General features: G+C 30.9%; 1 protein-coding gene and 1 long non-coding RNA gene across 2 annotated transcripts; one reads left to right on the top strand and one right to left on the bottom strand.

Moving 5' to 3' along the window:
- The first annotated feature begins 2,120 nt into the window (after nt 1-2,120).
- LOC133675238 (uncharacterized) lies at nt 2,121-3,106 on the top strand. Its single transcript, XR_009835379.1, has 2 exons — nt 2,121-2,520; nt 2,647-3,106. It is a non-coding gene; the product is annotated as an uncharacterized LOC133675238 (long non-coding RNA).
- Nucleotides 3,107-12,140: 9,034 nt separating this feature from the next.
- On the bottom strand, nt 12,141-14,341 carry LOC133676218 (heavy metal-associated isoprenylated plant protein 7). Its single transcript, XM_062097841.1, has 5 exons — nt 14,093-14,341; nt 13,766-14,006; nt 13,437-13,642; nt 13,256-13,346; nt 12,141-12,773 (listed from the first exon to the last, which is right to left on the bottom strand). The coding sequence occupies exons 1-5, from the start codon at nt 14,099-14,101 to the stop codon at nt 12,310-12,312; spliced, it is 1,011 nt and encodes a 336-aa protein (XP_061953825.1). The 5' UTR covers nt 14,102-14,341; the 3' UTR covers nt 12,141-12,309.
- Between the last annotated feature and the right edge of the window lie 4,432 nt (nt 14,342-18,773).

Below are 18,773 nucleotides of genomic sequence, written 5' to 3'. Positions count from 1 at the left end.
TCCCTTTAATTCCATTTCTTTCCTTCCCTTGTTTGCCTGTGCTTTCTACCTATTCTGGGCCTTGCGTAAACTGGATTTGATATTTTCTATATAATAACGTTGCCCGATCTCTTAAGTGCTCCTCCACTGCCTGATTTTGTGTTGATCCTGGGATGCCATTGGTTAAAATGGCATTAGAAGGAGATTCTACTGGCCTCTTTCCTTGAGTTTTAATAAGTTAATCTATTTTGGGTGACATGTGTTATCATTGTTGAACTAGTTCTTCTAAAACCCGTTGTTGTTTTATGCTGGTGATTGCTAACTATGACCCATACACTAAAAAAAATCCTTCCATAACAAGTTGGGATTATTTAACTATTATGTTTACATATGGACAAGGACTGGAGAAGTTGGGAAATATTCAAGTAACATGAGGTAGTCTAGGCCTCCTACCACGAACTAGATTGTTCAAAGCAAGTTTTCATACCTCCCCTGCCTGCTGCATTTGTGCAATTTATAGACAAAACTAAGAATTTAAAATTTGCAACTTGAAGTTTGAAAACAGATTTCAAAAATCGTTGACTAACAAACCGAAAACCAAGTCACCCGAAGCAAAACGTTCACGTCTTCTTAAAATGTTGTCGTTTCCTTGTCTGCAAAATGCCATCGGTTCCTTAGCAAACGTTGTCGTCCATTTCAGCAGCTAACTTCTCTTCTGGTAGCTTCCCAACAAAATATGTTTATTGTCCCAACAACGGGCAGATAATGGTTCATTTTCATCGGATCTCTTATGAGAATTGTTTAAAACCTAAGAATTCAATTGAATTATATAGAGTTCCAAAGAGTTTGGTCGTCTCCTAACAATTGATGTCAATTAGTAATTTAGTATCGGCACGGTGTTACCAAAAAAAAAAAACACTAGCATGGTAAAATGGGTTAACCATCATTGGGCCATGTTTGGAATTGACAGGGATTGAAGTTTAAAGGCACGTCCACCATTGAATCACAAATAAGCCCATAGATTGGCATAGTTGCACCAAAATGAGGCAGACTTGTCATTATATGTAGACCTAGTCTGAACTTAGAGAGCTAGGTTTGTGCCCTAATATAACTCCAACACTGGAGGTCCTCGTTAAGGTAAAAACTGTTTGATCGCCTTCTTGTGAAGTAGACGTACAATGAAAGAAGAAGAAATATCTCCATGGGAGGAGCACGTACTTAATTTAACCACTGTTTTCTTTTGTTTCCGTTGTCTACCTTTATGCTTCCAAGAACCGCAAAAAATATTTTTACGTGTATGTTTCAATTGACTCTCCACTAGCCAAAAATTCCCTTAGTTTAATATATATCTGGATGGTGCATAAAAATCGAAAGGATCTTGACTATAATTTAAAAAAAAAATTGGAAGTGAATGATCAATGAGAAGGTTGAAATCTATGAGATGGCAGCAACAAGATAATATCATTAGCATAATTATATATCATAAGATGACGTCAATCTTAACATGGGCAAATTCAGCACTACTGTTTCACATGGGTGTGTGATGTTTCACTGCCTGGTTATTTAGTTTAGGGTTTCTAAAAAATCTCGATATATTAGTTTTATTTGAAATTACAAGGAGAAGAGACTAGTTATGGATAGAAAAAATATTAGTATTCCTAACAGATTTTACTTGAAGTACGATGCATTATGTGATCTGAATGTGGTTTAAAAGTTTAATAGGTTCTTAACCGATGGTCTATCTATGTCTTAAGATGAGGATTTATTTATGTGAATAAATCTGATATTTTGAATTTATTATAGGCTCGTATGCCTAAATAAATTCTTATAAAAATGATCCATGTAGATTTCCTAACACGATTCACCTATCTTGGGAGGTGAAAGGGCTTTTCACAGCTCGTGTGTTTTGACGAAAAATATTCTCAATTAAAATCGGTGAATATTCAGAATAATTATGAGAATTTTCTAGTTAATTTTTGATATTTAAATATCAATCTACTTATATGTTCATTATTTATATTAAAATATTGACTATTAATTCTTATAAATTAAAATTTTATGAGTTATTAAAATAGTGGGCAAATTCTCTCGGAAAAAATAAGGCTTTGTTATTTTGGCTACGACGATTAGGAGACTCCAATTCTAAAGGGTAGCAGGACATCATCAAACACAAGTATAAGCCTTCTGATGTCAATGGCCTTCCAGTTTTCAATGTTGTATTATCACAGCCATGGAAAGGCATATACTCTATTATTAACTCTGATTCGGCAACTTCAACTGTCTTAAAGAATGAGTGCTATTTCAAGGTTGGTAATGGGAAACCATTAAATTCTGAAGAATAAATAGCTACAAGCAGGGACTTTATGAAGTATCAGCATCCAAAACAGCGTCACTGCTGGGAATGAGGATCTTCAAGTTAGATTCTTAGCACTGGAACTTTAGATGGAATCAGAGATTAAGATCCTCAGATCAGACACAACTTCGGCAGCTTGTTCTCCTATTAGATGGGGTCAGCTTGAATACACACAGAAAGTATTTGAGGTAATGAGCAGCTGAAAGCAGAGTATCCGGATACATTCACTTTCACTAAACTTTTATGGAAAGAATTTACTCCCCCTAATATTGAAATATTTTTGTAGCTTTTACTCTAACATCGAATCTGTACAGGGAATTTTCTCGTACATGGGCGATTGCTTAATCTCAGTCAAACAGCTTGCCCTCACTGCAATATTGGCATAAAGAATGTGAATCACCTTTTTCTTCATTGCTACGCATTTTGGCGTCTTTGGCAGCGTTTCATGAACTGGTTGGGCATTAGTTGATGCATTCCAAAGTCTATCGATCAATCAAGTTGTTTTGCAATGGAGCGTTCTAGTAAAAGGCCACTTCCAACGACGAGCACTTACAAAGTCTTCTTGTGGGATTTTGTGGAACACTTGGAGTGTAAGAAACAAACTGATTTTTTAAGACATCATGCCAGTTTGGAATACAATGTTTGAACATATTCTTCATCGTTTGTCTCTCTGGTTGTTAAAGGCCATGGATGGAAATTTTTCATATATTGGGAATCATCTATTTAGAAGCTCAGACGGTATTTTATTATTGGAGCTTTTTTTCTAGAATAAAATCTCAAATCATGCTGTTTGGGTAGTTAAATGAGCTCACATAAATATATTATTACTTGTATTTGAGATAATCTAACATTAATATAATAAAGTTTTTCAATAATTATGAGAGAGACATGAACATTGGACGTTCATTTCAAGTATAAAAATACTTTAATCTAAAAAAAAATAAAATTTTAATTTTAAAAGGTTGCACAAAAGTATTTTAAAAGTATATTTTATTTAGAGATGTATTAAAATAATATTTTTTATTTTTAAAATTTATTTTAACAAAAACGTTTTCTTTTTCGGTGATGATAGCGTACAGTTGTAGGTTCTAGCTGCTGCTTTACAAGTACAACAAGTGGATATGCGTACGTATAAGTATATCGAAAGCAGTAAATTGAACGGAATACGATGCATCGGTGCCCTAAAGACGGCAGACAAAATGTACGAAAATGGTAAAGTAGAGAGAGTGGAAGTGGGGGCAGTCACGTGGGTTCGGCCGTAAATACCAAATGGACCCACCACGTGGGGCCAATGTAGTACCAACACATCATCAAGTTCGGGTATCTGCTCTCCCTCTGTTTCACTAGAAAACAGATAGAGATATATAAAAGGTGATTGCGTAATATTTCAAGGAAAAAAAAAAAGAATCACAGTCATTGCTTGGTGTATATATATTAAAAATATTTTTCATCATTAATACTATTTTAAACATAAAAAAAATCATGTGCTATATATAGATCATGAATCTTTTAACATCAAGGGATCCATTATCTACTATATATTTTATGTCTAATGTATTTCTATGTGAAATCATTATAATTTTTTTCCTAAAAAAATCACTAATTTAATTATTGTAGAGTTTTTAAATTCATGAAAGAAAATTTTTATTACAAGTATTAAACAACAGCCACCCCAAAAGATAAAATAAATCAAATTTCTAGAATTAAAAAGTTAATTAATTATGCAAGATGTATACCAAGCAATTTGAGTATTTTGAAACTCATTAAAAAGAAAAAGGCTCAATAATTGTATCCTCCTTACTAATCACATGTATGTGTATAGAGTTGAGGTCCTAAGAGAAGGGGCGTAGCGTGATAGTAAAGGGCTTGGAATTTGTATAATAGGTCTCGAGTTCGAGTCAGGGCGTGCAACTCTTGTAAGAGCATGAGACAGTCAGGATTTTACTCGCTTATCTGGACCCACAAAATATGCTTTTCGTGACGTGAGGTTTCCTCGAATAAAAAAAAAAAAAGTATAGAGTTGGGTCCACAGGATTCAATCCGTATGTGTAATTTCCAGTTACGTACAAAGGGAAGGAAGACAGTGAACCGTGACGTAGATGTGATAAGCATGAATAAAGACAGTGCAGTTCCTTCCATACGCACTACTTGCACATTTCCACACGAAACTCTGCTACTGTTCAGATTAAACATATATAATTCTGTTTGAATTTGTAATTTTATATAAATACATATGGAATCTAATTTCTCTTTTAAAAAATAAAAATAGATATAACAAACTAAAAAATTAATTATTTAATCTCTACGAATACTAAAAAAAATATCCCTTCTCAGAAAAAAAAAAAAAAAGTGAACTTTAAAAATATACTGCATGCAGTTTTAGAAATGTAGAAAAACTGCATAAAAATGCGAGCTTAAGCTGATCAGTGGCAGGACCGTTCACCACCCCCACCACCCACCAGCACTGATTTTCTTCACTCACTCATAAGTGACTGGCCGAAAAATGAGACCGTAGTGTGTTGTCGGCCGAATTTAGCACTGTATCAGCCTATCAGGTAATAAATGCGATGTCTACATGGGGCAGGCTGTGTGAGAGTGCCTGAGCTTGGAGTATTGTTGCCTGGACAGTAGGTGGCTAGATTAATGGCGGAACTTAAGCAATGAAGATGATTTAACAGCTAGCAAAAATGCTTGCATGCAAACAAAAGCTGGGAGTATCTGAGTAGAGTTAACCTCAAGCTGACATGAACCGCTCAGGTGGTTCCGGTTAACCAGTTGTTGAATCAGTTCGTTCAGGTGTAGGGTTGGTTTTTTTATTCTTATTTTATTTTTAAAGAATAAAATTACTTAAAGTCAGCTCCTTTTTTTTTCTTTCTATTTTTAGCTATGCGAGTAAAACATTAGCCAGTGATTGGATGGTTGGGTTAATCAATTTTAACTGGATCATTGATTTTGTTTGATTTAATTATAAAAATTGAGTGTAATTCTTAAACCAAAGTTGAATGGACATTAATTAGTTACTTTATCTCACATTCATTAAATCATAATCATTAAATTTAAATTGAATGGACATTAATTAGTGTATGATAAAAATGACAATAACTTAATTTATTATTTTTTTATTTCTCTCGTCTAGCTAATCCAAATCAGTGAATCTGAAATTAAGGATAAGATATCAATCATTACTAATAATGCTCCTATGAAAACATAAGTGAATTCAAATCCAATAAAATTATAATTTTTTTAAAAAAATTATGTATATCAATCCATAGTTACAAAAGTGAAAATTGAAATAAATATTTGTTGTGCTTATAACTTATATTTCTAAGAGAGGAATAAAGATATGTATTTGTGTTTGTTATTGTGATACAAAATATTTTTTAAAATTGTTTTTAGCTTGAAAATATATTAAAATTAATTTTTTAGATTTTTTTTACATAAATACATCAAAATTATCAAAAAATATTAAAAACATAATTAATTTAATTTTTTAAAAACAAAAATAGCGAAAAACAAAATAACCTATTAAAAACATAATTAATTTATATTTCTAAGAGAGGAATAAAGATATGTATTTGTGTTTGATATTGTGATACAAAATATTTTTTAAAATTGTTTTTAGCTTGAAAATATATTAAAATTATTTTTTAGATTTTTTTTTACATAAATACATTAAAGTTATCAAAAAATATTAAAAACATAATTAATTTAATTTTTTTAAAACAAAAATATGGAAAAAAAAGGACAAGTGAAGTAGGTCACGACTCACCAAGTTTATCTAGCTTGCAAGAGACTTTTCATTGTTCACCAAGTGTTTGTTGTTCTCTGTAAATAGATCATAGAGAGTGTAAGGTATAAGGTTTGGCCTATGGTAGTGATCCAGGATCACCTAGGAACGAGGGCTGAGAAGTTTTCTTTCGATTTTCTTTGTTTTTCTTTTTTCTTAGTTATTTATTTGCTTTCACATGCTTCTGCGTTATTGCTCAACTTTAAAATAAACTTAGGGTTGGTTGGCATTGGGACTGCTTGTAATGTTATGTAAATATTCAAACGCACTTCTCGATTTAATTTGTATTTTGTACTATGAAATGGAGTGCAAATCTCTAAATTAATTCCTATCAGTACTTTTTAGTGTAAATAATTTCATAATTAAGTTAAATTCACGAACTTCGATACAAACCTAACTTGAGGCATGTGAATGAGGTGGATTGCTTGTATTCACAAAAGGAGCAAATTATATGAAAATCATTGATTATTCAATTAAAAAGAAAAGCAATTGTAGCACAGTTTTTTTTTATCAGAATATTATTAGTAGTACAGTACCTTGAAGACAGTTTACAACGTTTTCGAGATTCCACCTAAGTTTTCTGTTCGTAATTCATTAATTTTGATTTTATTAATATAGTACCTTACTCTTTGGAAACCGAAATTTAGTTGTCCAAGAACAATGAGTTGAAACCCGTCACCGAGTTTCTTAATGAAAATAATTGACCAAGCCGGCTACACATCCATGCATATCAGCAGTCTCCTCTGACGACTGCAGTGTCCATGCATGGAACAATAATAAAGCTGTCACTAGGGAATTTTGACCGAGAAAAGGAAAAACGTTTAGCAACTCCAATTTGGCTTTGCAAGATTAACATTGAATCGATTGTCGATCAATGAAAAAGTTGATAAATTATTTTAATGTCAAGATAAAAGAGATTTTTAAAGTAAATGTCATCCACAATAAAAGATACTGCTAATTTCTTTTTTAATGTCAAAATAAAAAAGATTTTCTCTCCTTGAAATTAAGCTCGAGTAAAACTTGACTAATTCATCGAGACGTAATTTTATTGGAACCTGCAGGCTCAATTCCAAGGAGTGAAAGGAGGAGGATATTCATGGGAAGAGTTCTTTTAAACTCGAAGAAGAGGGCAAGAAAAAAGACATGGAAAACGACGAGGAGATAATCAACATGTTATTTCGTGCTGACACAAATAAATGAATGAAAAGATCGAGACCGTCTTTCTAGATTAATTTTTGTGTTGAAGGCTAACGACCACCAACGACTTAGGGCCGGTGAGCTGTTCCTATCACTGTGTATACGGGGAATATAGTGAGTAACAGAGTAAATGTAAAGAAGCTTGGACAAGGACAATGTTGCTCAAGTGACTAATCCACTCCTCCTACCCCTCCAACATCCGATTCGATTTTCATTATTGAATTCATATAAAAGACTTCCGCCATTTACTGTAGCAATTGATGCAATATATTGGATAAAAAGTTAAGATTCTCAAATCTTAAAATAATTAAAAAATGAGTAGGAAAAACTCTTATATCTTGTAAAAATATCTATAATTTGATATAAAAAAATAAGATATCAACAACCGACATAACTAAAAGAATTCAAAGCTAAGTAGAAAAGGTAATTAAATCTAAAATCAATTAGGAAAATAATTAAAACAAAAAAAAAACATATTTGGGATCTAATTTAAATTAATTAAGGCTTTTTGTAACACGACCGGTTATAATCAGCCATCTCCTATGAAAATGATTCTATAAAATCTAGTAATTATGCAACGGTAGAACATAAATTTATAATTAATTTTGTGAAGGCTATGTATTCAACACATTAGAGCTTTTTCGAGAGTTTTTCCTTACCTATCTAGCCCTAATTAAACACATAGGCAGCATGTCCCATGCCAGCAATCTAGTGATTATACGGATAAATCTATCGTATGGTCCCTTGATTTTCAAGAATGGATTAAAACAACCCATGTGCTTCTGTTTTGGGTGTGATAAATCACACTTTCAATATCAATTGTGTTTGCATGGATCTAACTGGATGAAGGGATCCCGTGTGTGACCACCAATAGAACGTATGAGGTTTGATACATATGCCTAAAGTAGAAGAACATGAGCTTATTTAATCAATTTATGTAGAGTATAATTGTGGGTAGATTTCCCATAATCTAGATATTGAACAAGTCAGAGTATAATTGTCCAATTCCCTGGTTTGAAAACTTAATTAGTTAATATAACATAGAATTAATTAAATAATAGAATTTGTAAGGAATCAAGACACTTTAGCAATTCTTTTAAATAGAAGAATGGGGCATGAATTTGCAAAACATGATGGAGGATTCTAATAAGCATGATAAAAAGAAAAAAATACACTGTGAAGCTGAGCATTACGGAGGAAATACCAAAAATAAAACTCAGCTTTATTGGAGCTAGTCCCAAACTAGAAAAAAAATACTAGGATTCGGTTATATAATTACCAAAACCAATGGAATGAAGAATGTCTAGCTTCCCAAATTTTTTATGTCCTAGGAGAGAAAGATGCTCAAGGTCAATCTCTCTTTTGTTCGGAAAAGCTTCCTCTGGGAATTTTGAACCCACCCATAGAAACAAAAACAAGAAACCTTTAGCTGGAATGATGACTTAGCATGTGATGGGCGAATCTCATGCAGCCACAGAAGCAGTCATAAGAACTTTTGGAAAGGGAATTTGGCTAGCTAGAGGTCTTCCTATAATCTAATATGGAGGGAGCCATGATTGAGCTGTATAAACAGTGTTGGCACAACTCTCGACATGCTGCTTTGAACATCCAGTAGCCCTAAAGGAGCAATGCATGTGCTCGTATCCTCGGCAAGTATGGTCGTTAAGAATCAATCTAATATCATTGAGACGCATATGAACCCACACTTACAACCTAAAAACCCACTCTCACCATCAAACATGTCGGGACTGTCCAGGAGTTGATATTCTACGTTGTCATTATACTTTTATTTTTTATATCAATCGCTTCCTTCTGCGAAAATCATGATCATACGCTGACAAGAGATCAAATTGGATTCCATTGCCCACTCACAGGTCACAGGGTTCTGTAAAGTACCTTAGGTAATGATTATTTTAGAAAGAAAAGAAGAATGATTGAGTGTAGTTTCAGAAATTTTAATTAGAGAAAAAAAGTTTCTGAAATTTTAGCTTGAGATTCTTGTACAGTACTTGATTCATACAGCACAATCTCTCTTCTTGTGGGTTTCTGTATGATGCAACATTCCAAAGCAACAATGAATTATTGACTTGCAACGCATGGAAGAACAGTTCATGGAATAGGTTCTTGGATTCATTACGCAATTCGTAATTTTATTTGATTACTATTTATGTTAGGGTTGTATTTTTCGAGGAATAACCAAGTTATTTAGGTGATGCTAGGGGTCATACGGCTAACAGTATCCTAGTTACAATGAATTATTGAATCAAAATTATTATTTAATTAGGGTTGAGAATTTAATGAAGTTCGTGGTCTTCTAAAAGCGGGCTTTCCTAGATCAAGGTGAAAAGTTCTTTGGGTAAAAGTAAATGCAATTGGAAATTTAAATCATGCAAAAACTTTTATCAAATTTGATTTGCTTCATCCCATGCTAAAGGGAGAGGAAAAGGTGGTGGAAATAGGTCAATTGTTTTGAATTAATAATTTTTTTTCCAAACACATTTTTTTTTGAGTAATTGTTTTTTTGATATGGGGGAAAACAAATTTTATTATTTGGGAGGAAATGGGTAATTTTTATTAGGGTTTTGTTTTTTTGGAGGAAACCATATTTTCTTTTATTTAATTTTCAAGAGGATATATATATAAATTATAATTTAGTGTATTCATTTGTAATTTTTAACAAATCTCTATGAATTAATCTCCACCATCTAATCTCACCATCCATTTCTACTTAACGTACAAATTAGGTTAGAATGATCATGCGTGACAATTAATAAAAGTTTGATATCTATCACACCAAAAAACCATACCAAGAGGATTAGAGTAATATTTCTACTACGTTAATTTTATTTTTTTAATTTAAATATTTTTTATTTTTTAATAAATTAATAAGAATAAAGTGTATTGCAATTTAGTCATTGTAGTACAAGATATAACTGGATATCAGCGCATCAAAATTATCTAAAAATACTAAAAAAATTAATTTAAAATAAAAAATAAAAAATTTTAAAAAATACTTTAGAATCACAAAAATAAATAGTTTTTTTTACTGATTACTTTCTATAATCTCATCACTCATGGCAGTACAGTTTTGATGCGAAAACATGGCAGTACAATTTGTCCTTTTTACCTTTCATATAAAAAATAGTAAAAAAAAGAAAGAAAAACTGTCACATAAAGATACCATATATTTAAAAAGTAACATGAAAGTGTAATCCAAATAAAGAGACGAGGCCACTTGTAACTTAAAAATTGATCCAAAAAAAGTGTGATCATAATCTTCTTCTTTCCTTCCATTAATTTCTTCTTCGTTTTAATGATTTTGAGGTGCAAAATGCAACAACCAGTACAAGTGCTGAAGGAAACAAAATCTGGGTCCATATCCCCAATCATTTCCCAAAACTCTCCCACCTCACATTTCCATCCACTTGTTTAAACCGTAGCGAAGAAGACCTACCTATAAATTAATTTAACATCCTCCTATAATAAAAAGAAACTATATGGTAATAAAGAACATTAAGGCAAATCCACAGGATTTCAAAACCATATATGCTATGTAGTTTTAGTCTTAGATTTGTGATCCGAGTTACGCTGCAGACTAGTCAAAGATTTTTTAGCACATAAAAAAGATGCTTAGATGATAATTATATTTATAAAGAAATAAGAAAAACCTTACATTCCAGTCATTAACTCGATTAGATCTAATAAGACCGGTTAGTCTAATAATTTGATTTAAATCACGGGCAATAATTGCAGACAAACTGTAAAAAAAACATTTGGCAACAATTAACTAAAACAAATGAGCCACCGATATTATACTCAAAAGAAAAATAAAAAAAAATTTCTTTGGTAAACTATTATCACTCCATTGTGGACATCGCTCATCACAAAAAAAGCTAGCTGAGATGGTTCAAATCCGACCGTAAAATTTTGAACAATAACATAAGAATAAGTCACATGAGTCACTAGAGCAAAGTCCTTGAAAAGCAAATCGTACAAAACAAAATGAAGTGTACATTTATTTATTTTAATTCTATTTAATTTAAGAATAAAATTTATTTTTTAAAAATAAATTTCACAAAAAATAACAAATAAAAAATGATAAAGCCAAGGTCATAGAAAGTATGAAAAAAAATAGAGCCCAATCTCAAATTAAATAAATATTAAAGGATAAAATAAAAAAAAACTTAAAAATGATTAAAAAAACCTAAAGTGGTTATAGGCAAACCTCATGAGGTTAATTTTCAAAGCTTGCAACTCATGAAATCTTAGACATAAATTTAATCAAAATCAAATTCAAACCAATTAATTATTAAAGAAATAAATCGGGTAAAAAGTAATGCTTTTGAAACTTTTGCAAAGAAAAAAAAATAAAAATAAAATTTATCAAAAGAAAATTTTATGGAAAAAGGTGGAATTGAATAAAAAATACTGACTCTAAAAATTATCTTAGACTATAAAAAATAAAAAAATTAAATAGGAATAAAATTAAAAGACGTGACTCGAATCCCTTTTAGCCAAGAATTAAATTATTTTACACCAAGTTATTTTTTTATTTCTAAAAATAAAAAAGTTATTTTATTTTGTATTTGTAATTGAAAATACAAAATTAACTCAAAAAAAAATTATCTTACTGACCCAGTCAATTTTAAAGCACCAAAATTATTCCATTACAAAGACTATTTTACTTTTTAAAACCAGGAAGAAAACACTATTCCCATCCACAGTCAATTGCGTGCGTCTAGATATACAATGTTTTATCCTTTCTCTTTTAGTTTTTTTTATAATTTAATACGATAAATTAAGAAAAGAAAAAAACTACAAGCCTCACAAAAATTCTACAGCTTCTCTGTAGATTATAAATTTATCAAGGAGCACAAAGGAGGGTGCACATTTAGGCAGGATTTTATATATATATATATATATATAGGCAGAGCATGTTTATCACCCATTTTAATTTTCCTCATCCCATCCTACCCCTCATTTTCATAGTTTTTTACATCACAGAACATGCATTGGGGTTCTCATCACTGAAGATCTGAGGATGTGCATAGTACTCATATCTTGGTGGGCAATAATAATTATAAAAATCCATTTTCCTGAGCTCCATCACTGTGGTCTCTTCTGTAGTTTCCTCGGCTGCTGCTGTTGCTTCTTTAGCTTCTGCTTTGGCCTCACTGTCACCACCACCACCACCAGCAGCTTCTTTCTTGTCTTTGTTCTCTCCTTGCTCACCAGCACCACCATCACCACCTTTGTTTTGTTTGTCACCTTCTTCGCCTTTTTTCTCTTCCTTGGATTCTTTTCCTTTCTCTTCTTCTTTCATCTCGGGCTCTTGTTTTACTATTACTGCGTGCTTGCCAGTTCTCTTGTACACATATTCAACTAGTTTCTGAGGTTCAAACACTCCCTTCACTGTCACCTCTGAGCTCTTAAGATCTGGTTCAGCTGATTCCACACCTATTAATATTATACCAAATTTAATTCCAGAAATTAGTGTTGGCTAGCCCCACATAGAAATGTAAAATTTCAAGAATACTAATTTGGGGCTGGTAGGATTTGAATAATTTGATGCAAGGGGAACTGAATTGACTTCGATTGGGACCAAGTTCCATGGAATCTAACAAGTTCAAATATATAATAACAAGAAAGACTGTTGATTTTAAAGGACTGATAAAGAAATGAAATCTTTCTTTAAAAGATTCAAAAGGTGCCTAAAGAGCATGGGCGAGTCCCTTTTTTTTTTCTTTTTGGTGATGGAGAAATTATCTTAAATAAAAAAAAAAGGGGAAAAACTGTGAGCAACCAATAAATCTTACTAACAAAAGTTGAAGTGAGCGAAACCACAATCGCATGAACCAAAAAAATGGTGCAAAGGGACCCAAGTAGAGGAAAAATAGGCACTTTTTAATTAATTAAAAGAAAACAAAAAATAGTCATGCCTTTCATTCTTAGTATCCGTTTCTTGATTTCCATCGCACAAGCTTCACAATGCATGGATACCCTTAGCACCACCATTCTGATCACTGGAGGCTGCACTTAATCAAGAAAAATAATCAAATACTGAAATTGCAAAGAAAAACAAATCAAAAGAGCTGTTAAAATAAGAGTGTTGGTAAATACCTCTTCTTTCTTCTCTTCAACTTTAGGCTTCTCCTTCTCCTCGGCCTTCTTCTCCTCCTCCGACGGAGGTTTTGGGATCGGAGAGATAAGCACCACTTGCCTATGGCTTTTCCTTTGAATTCTTTCAAGAACTTTCAATGGATCCGCTTTCTCTCCTTTCACAACAACCTTACTAGCCTTACAGTCAGTAGTTACATCTTCAACTCCTGAAATTAATTGCTCGTCCACAAAAACACAAAAAGGAGTAAAAAAAAGAAAAGAATAAGCGCACATTAATTACAAATGGGGTTACAAGTTAAGAGTGAAAGCCGCTAATTAAAGACACTGACCTTCGAAGCCCTTAAGGCACCTACGGACCTTACGGGCACAGCCCTCACAATGCATGTAGACTTTAAGTACAATTTCTTGAGGAGGTGGAGGTGATTTATCTTTCGTTTCCTCTGGTTTTTTCTCATCTTTTTTCTCTTCAGCCGCTGGTTTTTCTGCTGGCTTCTCTTCTGTCTTCTCCTCCTCCACTTTCTTTGGTTCCTCTGGTTTTTTCACCTCTTCTGCCGCAGGTTTCTTCTCTTCCTAATTAAAAAAAAAATTAATAATCAAGAAGCATGAAAAGCAAACTAAAACATTAAGAAAGACTCATTCTTGTAAGGTTTTAAGACCTCCCCCATTATCAGCTTAGGTTTCTGTACTGCAAGAACACGAGTAGACCTGTCAGAGTGATAGATAGGGAGAGATAAGCTTTGAAGTGCTTGTGTTTCAAGGCTTCAGTTTGGCTTGTTTTCTTTTCCCTTTGCTGAGAAAAAGAGAGGAAAAACCATACTGCTGCTTTGAGTTTTGTTTCTATGCGAATAGTGGTGTGAGAGTTTTGAGGACCACCAGATCTGATGAGAAGGGAAGGAAGCAGCTATTTTATTTACAAGGGCAGGAAATCTAAATTGTTATTTAATCAATCATCGTCGTCATCAACAACAACAACAACAGCATGACGTGGCTTTTGATACGAGGGCACGTGCAGTGGAGGAGGGGCATGGTGGAGACAAATGGTTCCCGGAGGTTACATGCTCTTTGGACTTTTCCTTTTTCCCCAGTTCTATTTTATTTTTGCAAACTAAATCATTACTGGACTAATTTGTTTCTTTTTTACTTTTGCTAGGTGGTAACTTTTGTCTGTTCTCCTCTCTCGGTGGTCCTATTATAGTTATGATTGGATTGGATTGGATTGAATGTATGTCACAGTGTTTTAAAAAAAATTAAAAATTAAATTAAATTAAAAAAATTTTAAAAAAAATTAATTGAAAAAAATTGTACCATAAAAAAAACTGATAAAAATTTTGAAAAAAAAACCGGTTCAGTTTCGGTTTTAAAAGTCTAAAACAAAAAAAACCGAACCGAACCCAAACTTGAAAAAAACCGAGCTAAGCCAGAAAAAACCGAGGCAAATCGGTTTGAACCGGTTTTTGTCCTAAAAAACCAAACCAAAACTGGTCGGTTTGAACTGGTTTCAGTTTTTTTAAAAAAGAAATTATTTAATTATTTATTTTTAATAAAAATCAAACCAAATGTGATATCCATCATCTTATCACCATTTTTTCAGAAATTGATAAAGACGATGTGCTCGGCTAATTACTAATTAGTTCTTGGAATTAGGTTATCTATCAAAAGATTATTGTAAAATTTATCTCAATACACCAAGAAACATTTCTGTTAAAAAGTTATGGTTCAATGAATGATGTTATTTATCTGATTGAAATCGACTTGATTTATTGTAAAATTTTATTTTTAATATCGAGATAATAATATATTAAATCAATCACAATTAACTTAGATTAACTATTAAATTTACAATTTTAAGTTATAAACTTGACTATAATGTGTTAACTCAGTTGTCTATTTGTCTATTTCTTTTCCCTTTTTCTTATCTTTAATGGACTAAATAGCATTGGAGAGGCGCATACGGCTCCCTTAACTCTAGAAGACACATTCCTTGGTGTGAGCTTTTGTGTTTTTAAAATGATTATTTTTTTTATTAAAAATTATTTATATATATATATATTGGATAGTTTTGATACGCAGATCTCAAAAACAAATTTTTTAAAATAAAAAAAATATTATTTTAATATATTTCATCATGAAAAGTACTTTTAAAAATAATTACAACCACACTCTTAACCAGATCATACTCTCTTAACCAGATCATACTAATATCGTCACAAAATAAGCTTTATCTAGAGGCAGCATGCATAGACAATGCACCTCCACTGTGTCTCTGACCTCCAATTTTTCTTCTGTTTCTTTCCCTCTCTTCTTCCTATCTTTTTTCTCTATTTTCTGTGTTGTTTCCTCTTTGTTACAAACAAGGTTTTTTTTTCCCCTCACGCCTTAATTTCAGACCTTCTAATCCAAATCATTTATCAAAAGCATATATATATATATATATATATATATATATATATGATTTAAAGTTATATGAGATTGTGATTGCAGTTATAGTTCAAAGTATTTTTAGCTTATAAATACATTAAAATAATATTTTTTTTATTTAAAAAAAATTATTTTTAAGATCAGTACATCAAAATAATCTGAAAATATATAAAAAATTAATTTAAAAAAAAATTTAAATTTTTTTTAAAACAATGTTTCTGTTTGCAAACAAATTCTTAAGGGTTTATTGTCTAAAGGCTCTCCTCGTAGTAACCCTGTTATTTGAAAGGAGTAGTCATAAATTACTCCATTTTTATATTCATTGAAGCTAAACGCTGCCCCATGGTTGCCTGAGGCCCACTGTATATACCGCCACCAGATACAGTAAACACTTTTGCAGACTTCCAGTTACCTCCTTGAAATTAATTAAATATTCTCAAGAATTACTTCTTTATTAATATTTTTAATATGTGATGTGAAAAATAATTTTAAAAAAATAAAAAATATTATTTTAATATATTTTTAAATAAAAAATATTTTAAAAGATAATCATTACTGGAATTTCAAATATGTCTATGCCAAATGTGCAATGGCTGCTGCCGACAAACCTTTCCATTCACTATCAATACAATGCGAGGTTAGGTAAAAAAATAAATGTTCAATCTTTATTGAGCAATATTTGCAATTTCCATGACAAAGGAGAGCATTAAATCTCTCTACGTATTTATATTGTTATATACTCACAATTTCTCTGTCATTAAAGACGTTGAACCATAATCTGCAACATATTAATTTATTTTCAATTGCTAATATATACCTTTTCTGTCATTCACGTACATGTTGAATCCTCTTCAGCAGTTTCGTCTGGGAAAACCCATGAGTGAAATTTCTTTTTTAAACGATGGTGTTCGGATCAGCTTGTGCGTATTTAAATTAATCATACAAGTTTTAAAATTAACGACCATAAAATTCTCCAATGATCATCATATTCATAAATAAAATATTAAAAATATTAAAGCATAACATAACATCAAATAATTTTACTAATTAAGCAATAAATGATTAATCACATTGGTTGTCTTCAGCAAAGATTTTAGCTTAGTGTTTTTTTTTTCCTAGTGTGAGCAGTACTCTGTGCATGTGATGCTGAGTGTTAGATCATTTAATATTTACGACCAGTAATGGTGTTATATTGATACTCTCTTCCTTCTTCAGTTAAAAAAAAATAAAAATTTAACAATGAATCCTTTTGCCAGAAAAGTGATATAAACAATTTCTAACACTTTTTACAATAATTTTATAGAAAGTAATAAAATTTAATTATTAATTAACCCAACATTAAATAATAAAATTAAATTTTTTTTAAAAAAAACAAATAACTTGAGTCAACCTAAGTTAACCTGACAAACCTATAATTCAAGTCATGTGATTAAGATAACTCAATAGAAATCAAAACAAATTATAAAACTCAATTTCTGATTAATCCAATATTAAAAAATAAAATTAAAAAATCAATTAAAAAAATAAAAAAAATAATATAAGTCAAACTGCCAAACTTCTGATCTGAGTAATGAAACTAAGATAACTTTAAAGAAAATAAACCTAAAAAAATTATAAAATCTAATTTTAAATTAATCAAATGTTAAAATATAAAACTGAAAAAAATATAATAAAAAAATAAAAATACCTAAGTTAATCAATGATGAGGCTAAATTAAAAAAAACAAAACATTGTTGATGTAAACAGAGGGAAACATTGAATTCCCTTCTCATTTATTTATTTTTTTTTGTTAAATAATAATAATAATGATAATGAATCAATCAATCAATCAACTAATTAATTAATTGTCATGATAAAAAAATAATTGTGTTAGACCGTAGAGTGTAAAATCTCACAATCCAGCTAGTACAGCCTGATGATAGAGTACTACGATAATAACATTTACTTAAAATAAAAGTATGATAATGACATGCATTTGGATTTGGTGAAATTAAAAGAAGGTTAGTCACAAACCTACCGAGTAATTAACAATGCCTTCATCATCATTCTAATTAAAAAATCTGGCCTTCAACGTTATAATTAACCTACAAGGATATTTAAGTGCTTCACCTGTAAAACGAACACCAAGCATGCATATTTTATATATTTTATGTTTTCTTTACTTTTTCCTTAGATATTCCTCCATTGCCATAACCCTTCCCAATTCACATTTTAAGCATGAAATTATTATTATTATTATTATTATTATTAACAAAAAAACCCAATGGTCATGAGGAAAACACCCGTGGATTAGAATAATATTTTGATGTTTTTTGTCCTTTTAAGAAACTAACAAATCTTGTTATTAGGTGTAATATTGTTTTTTCACATTATTCATTGAATATTATAAAATTGATTGAGAATAAATTGATTTATACATATTTTTTAACGATGAAATGACTTATTTACCATTAAAAGCAAAATATTTAAAACTACGGTCTAGAGGTGTTTCGGTCTTTTTATGTTTTGCTAGAATAAAAAAATGATTATATTACCTTTAAAAGTAAAATAAAAATAAAAATAGAAGTTTGAGGACTTCTTTGTAATTTCATCATGACTATATATATATATATATATATATATATATATATATATATATATATGCATGCATGCATGCATGTATGGTTAACTAATAATTCATAATTATTGAGTATTTTGTCTTCATTCATTTCTGTCCTTTTTTTTTATATATATATAGAATGAAATAGAAAATAGGTAACCAAAATTTCAAAGAGGTGGGCAATGTTGGTTGACTCCAAAACCATGAAAATGATTCTATAAAATGGGATAAGGAGAATAATTAAAGAAGATTAGTAGGAGCCATTTGAGTGACAATGCGACATGACTACTCTGATTCATAAGATTAGTACATTTTCCTTC

The sequence above is a fragment of the Populus nigra genome, chromosome 16 (assembly GCF_951802175.1).
Source record: "Populus nigra chromosome 16, ddPopNigr1.1, whole genome shotgun sequence".
NCBI lineage: Eukaryota > Viridiplantae > Streptophyta > Magnoliopsida > Malpighiales > Salicaceae > Populus > Populus nigra.
This window is presented reverse-complemented; position numbering and strand designations above follow the sequence as displayed.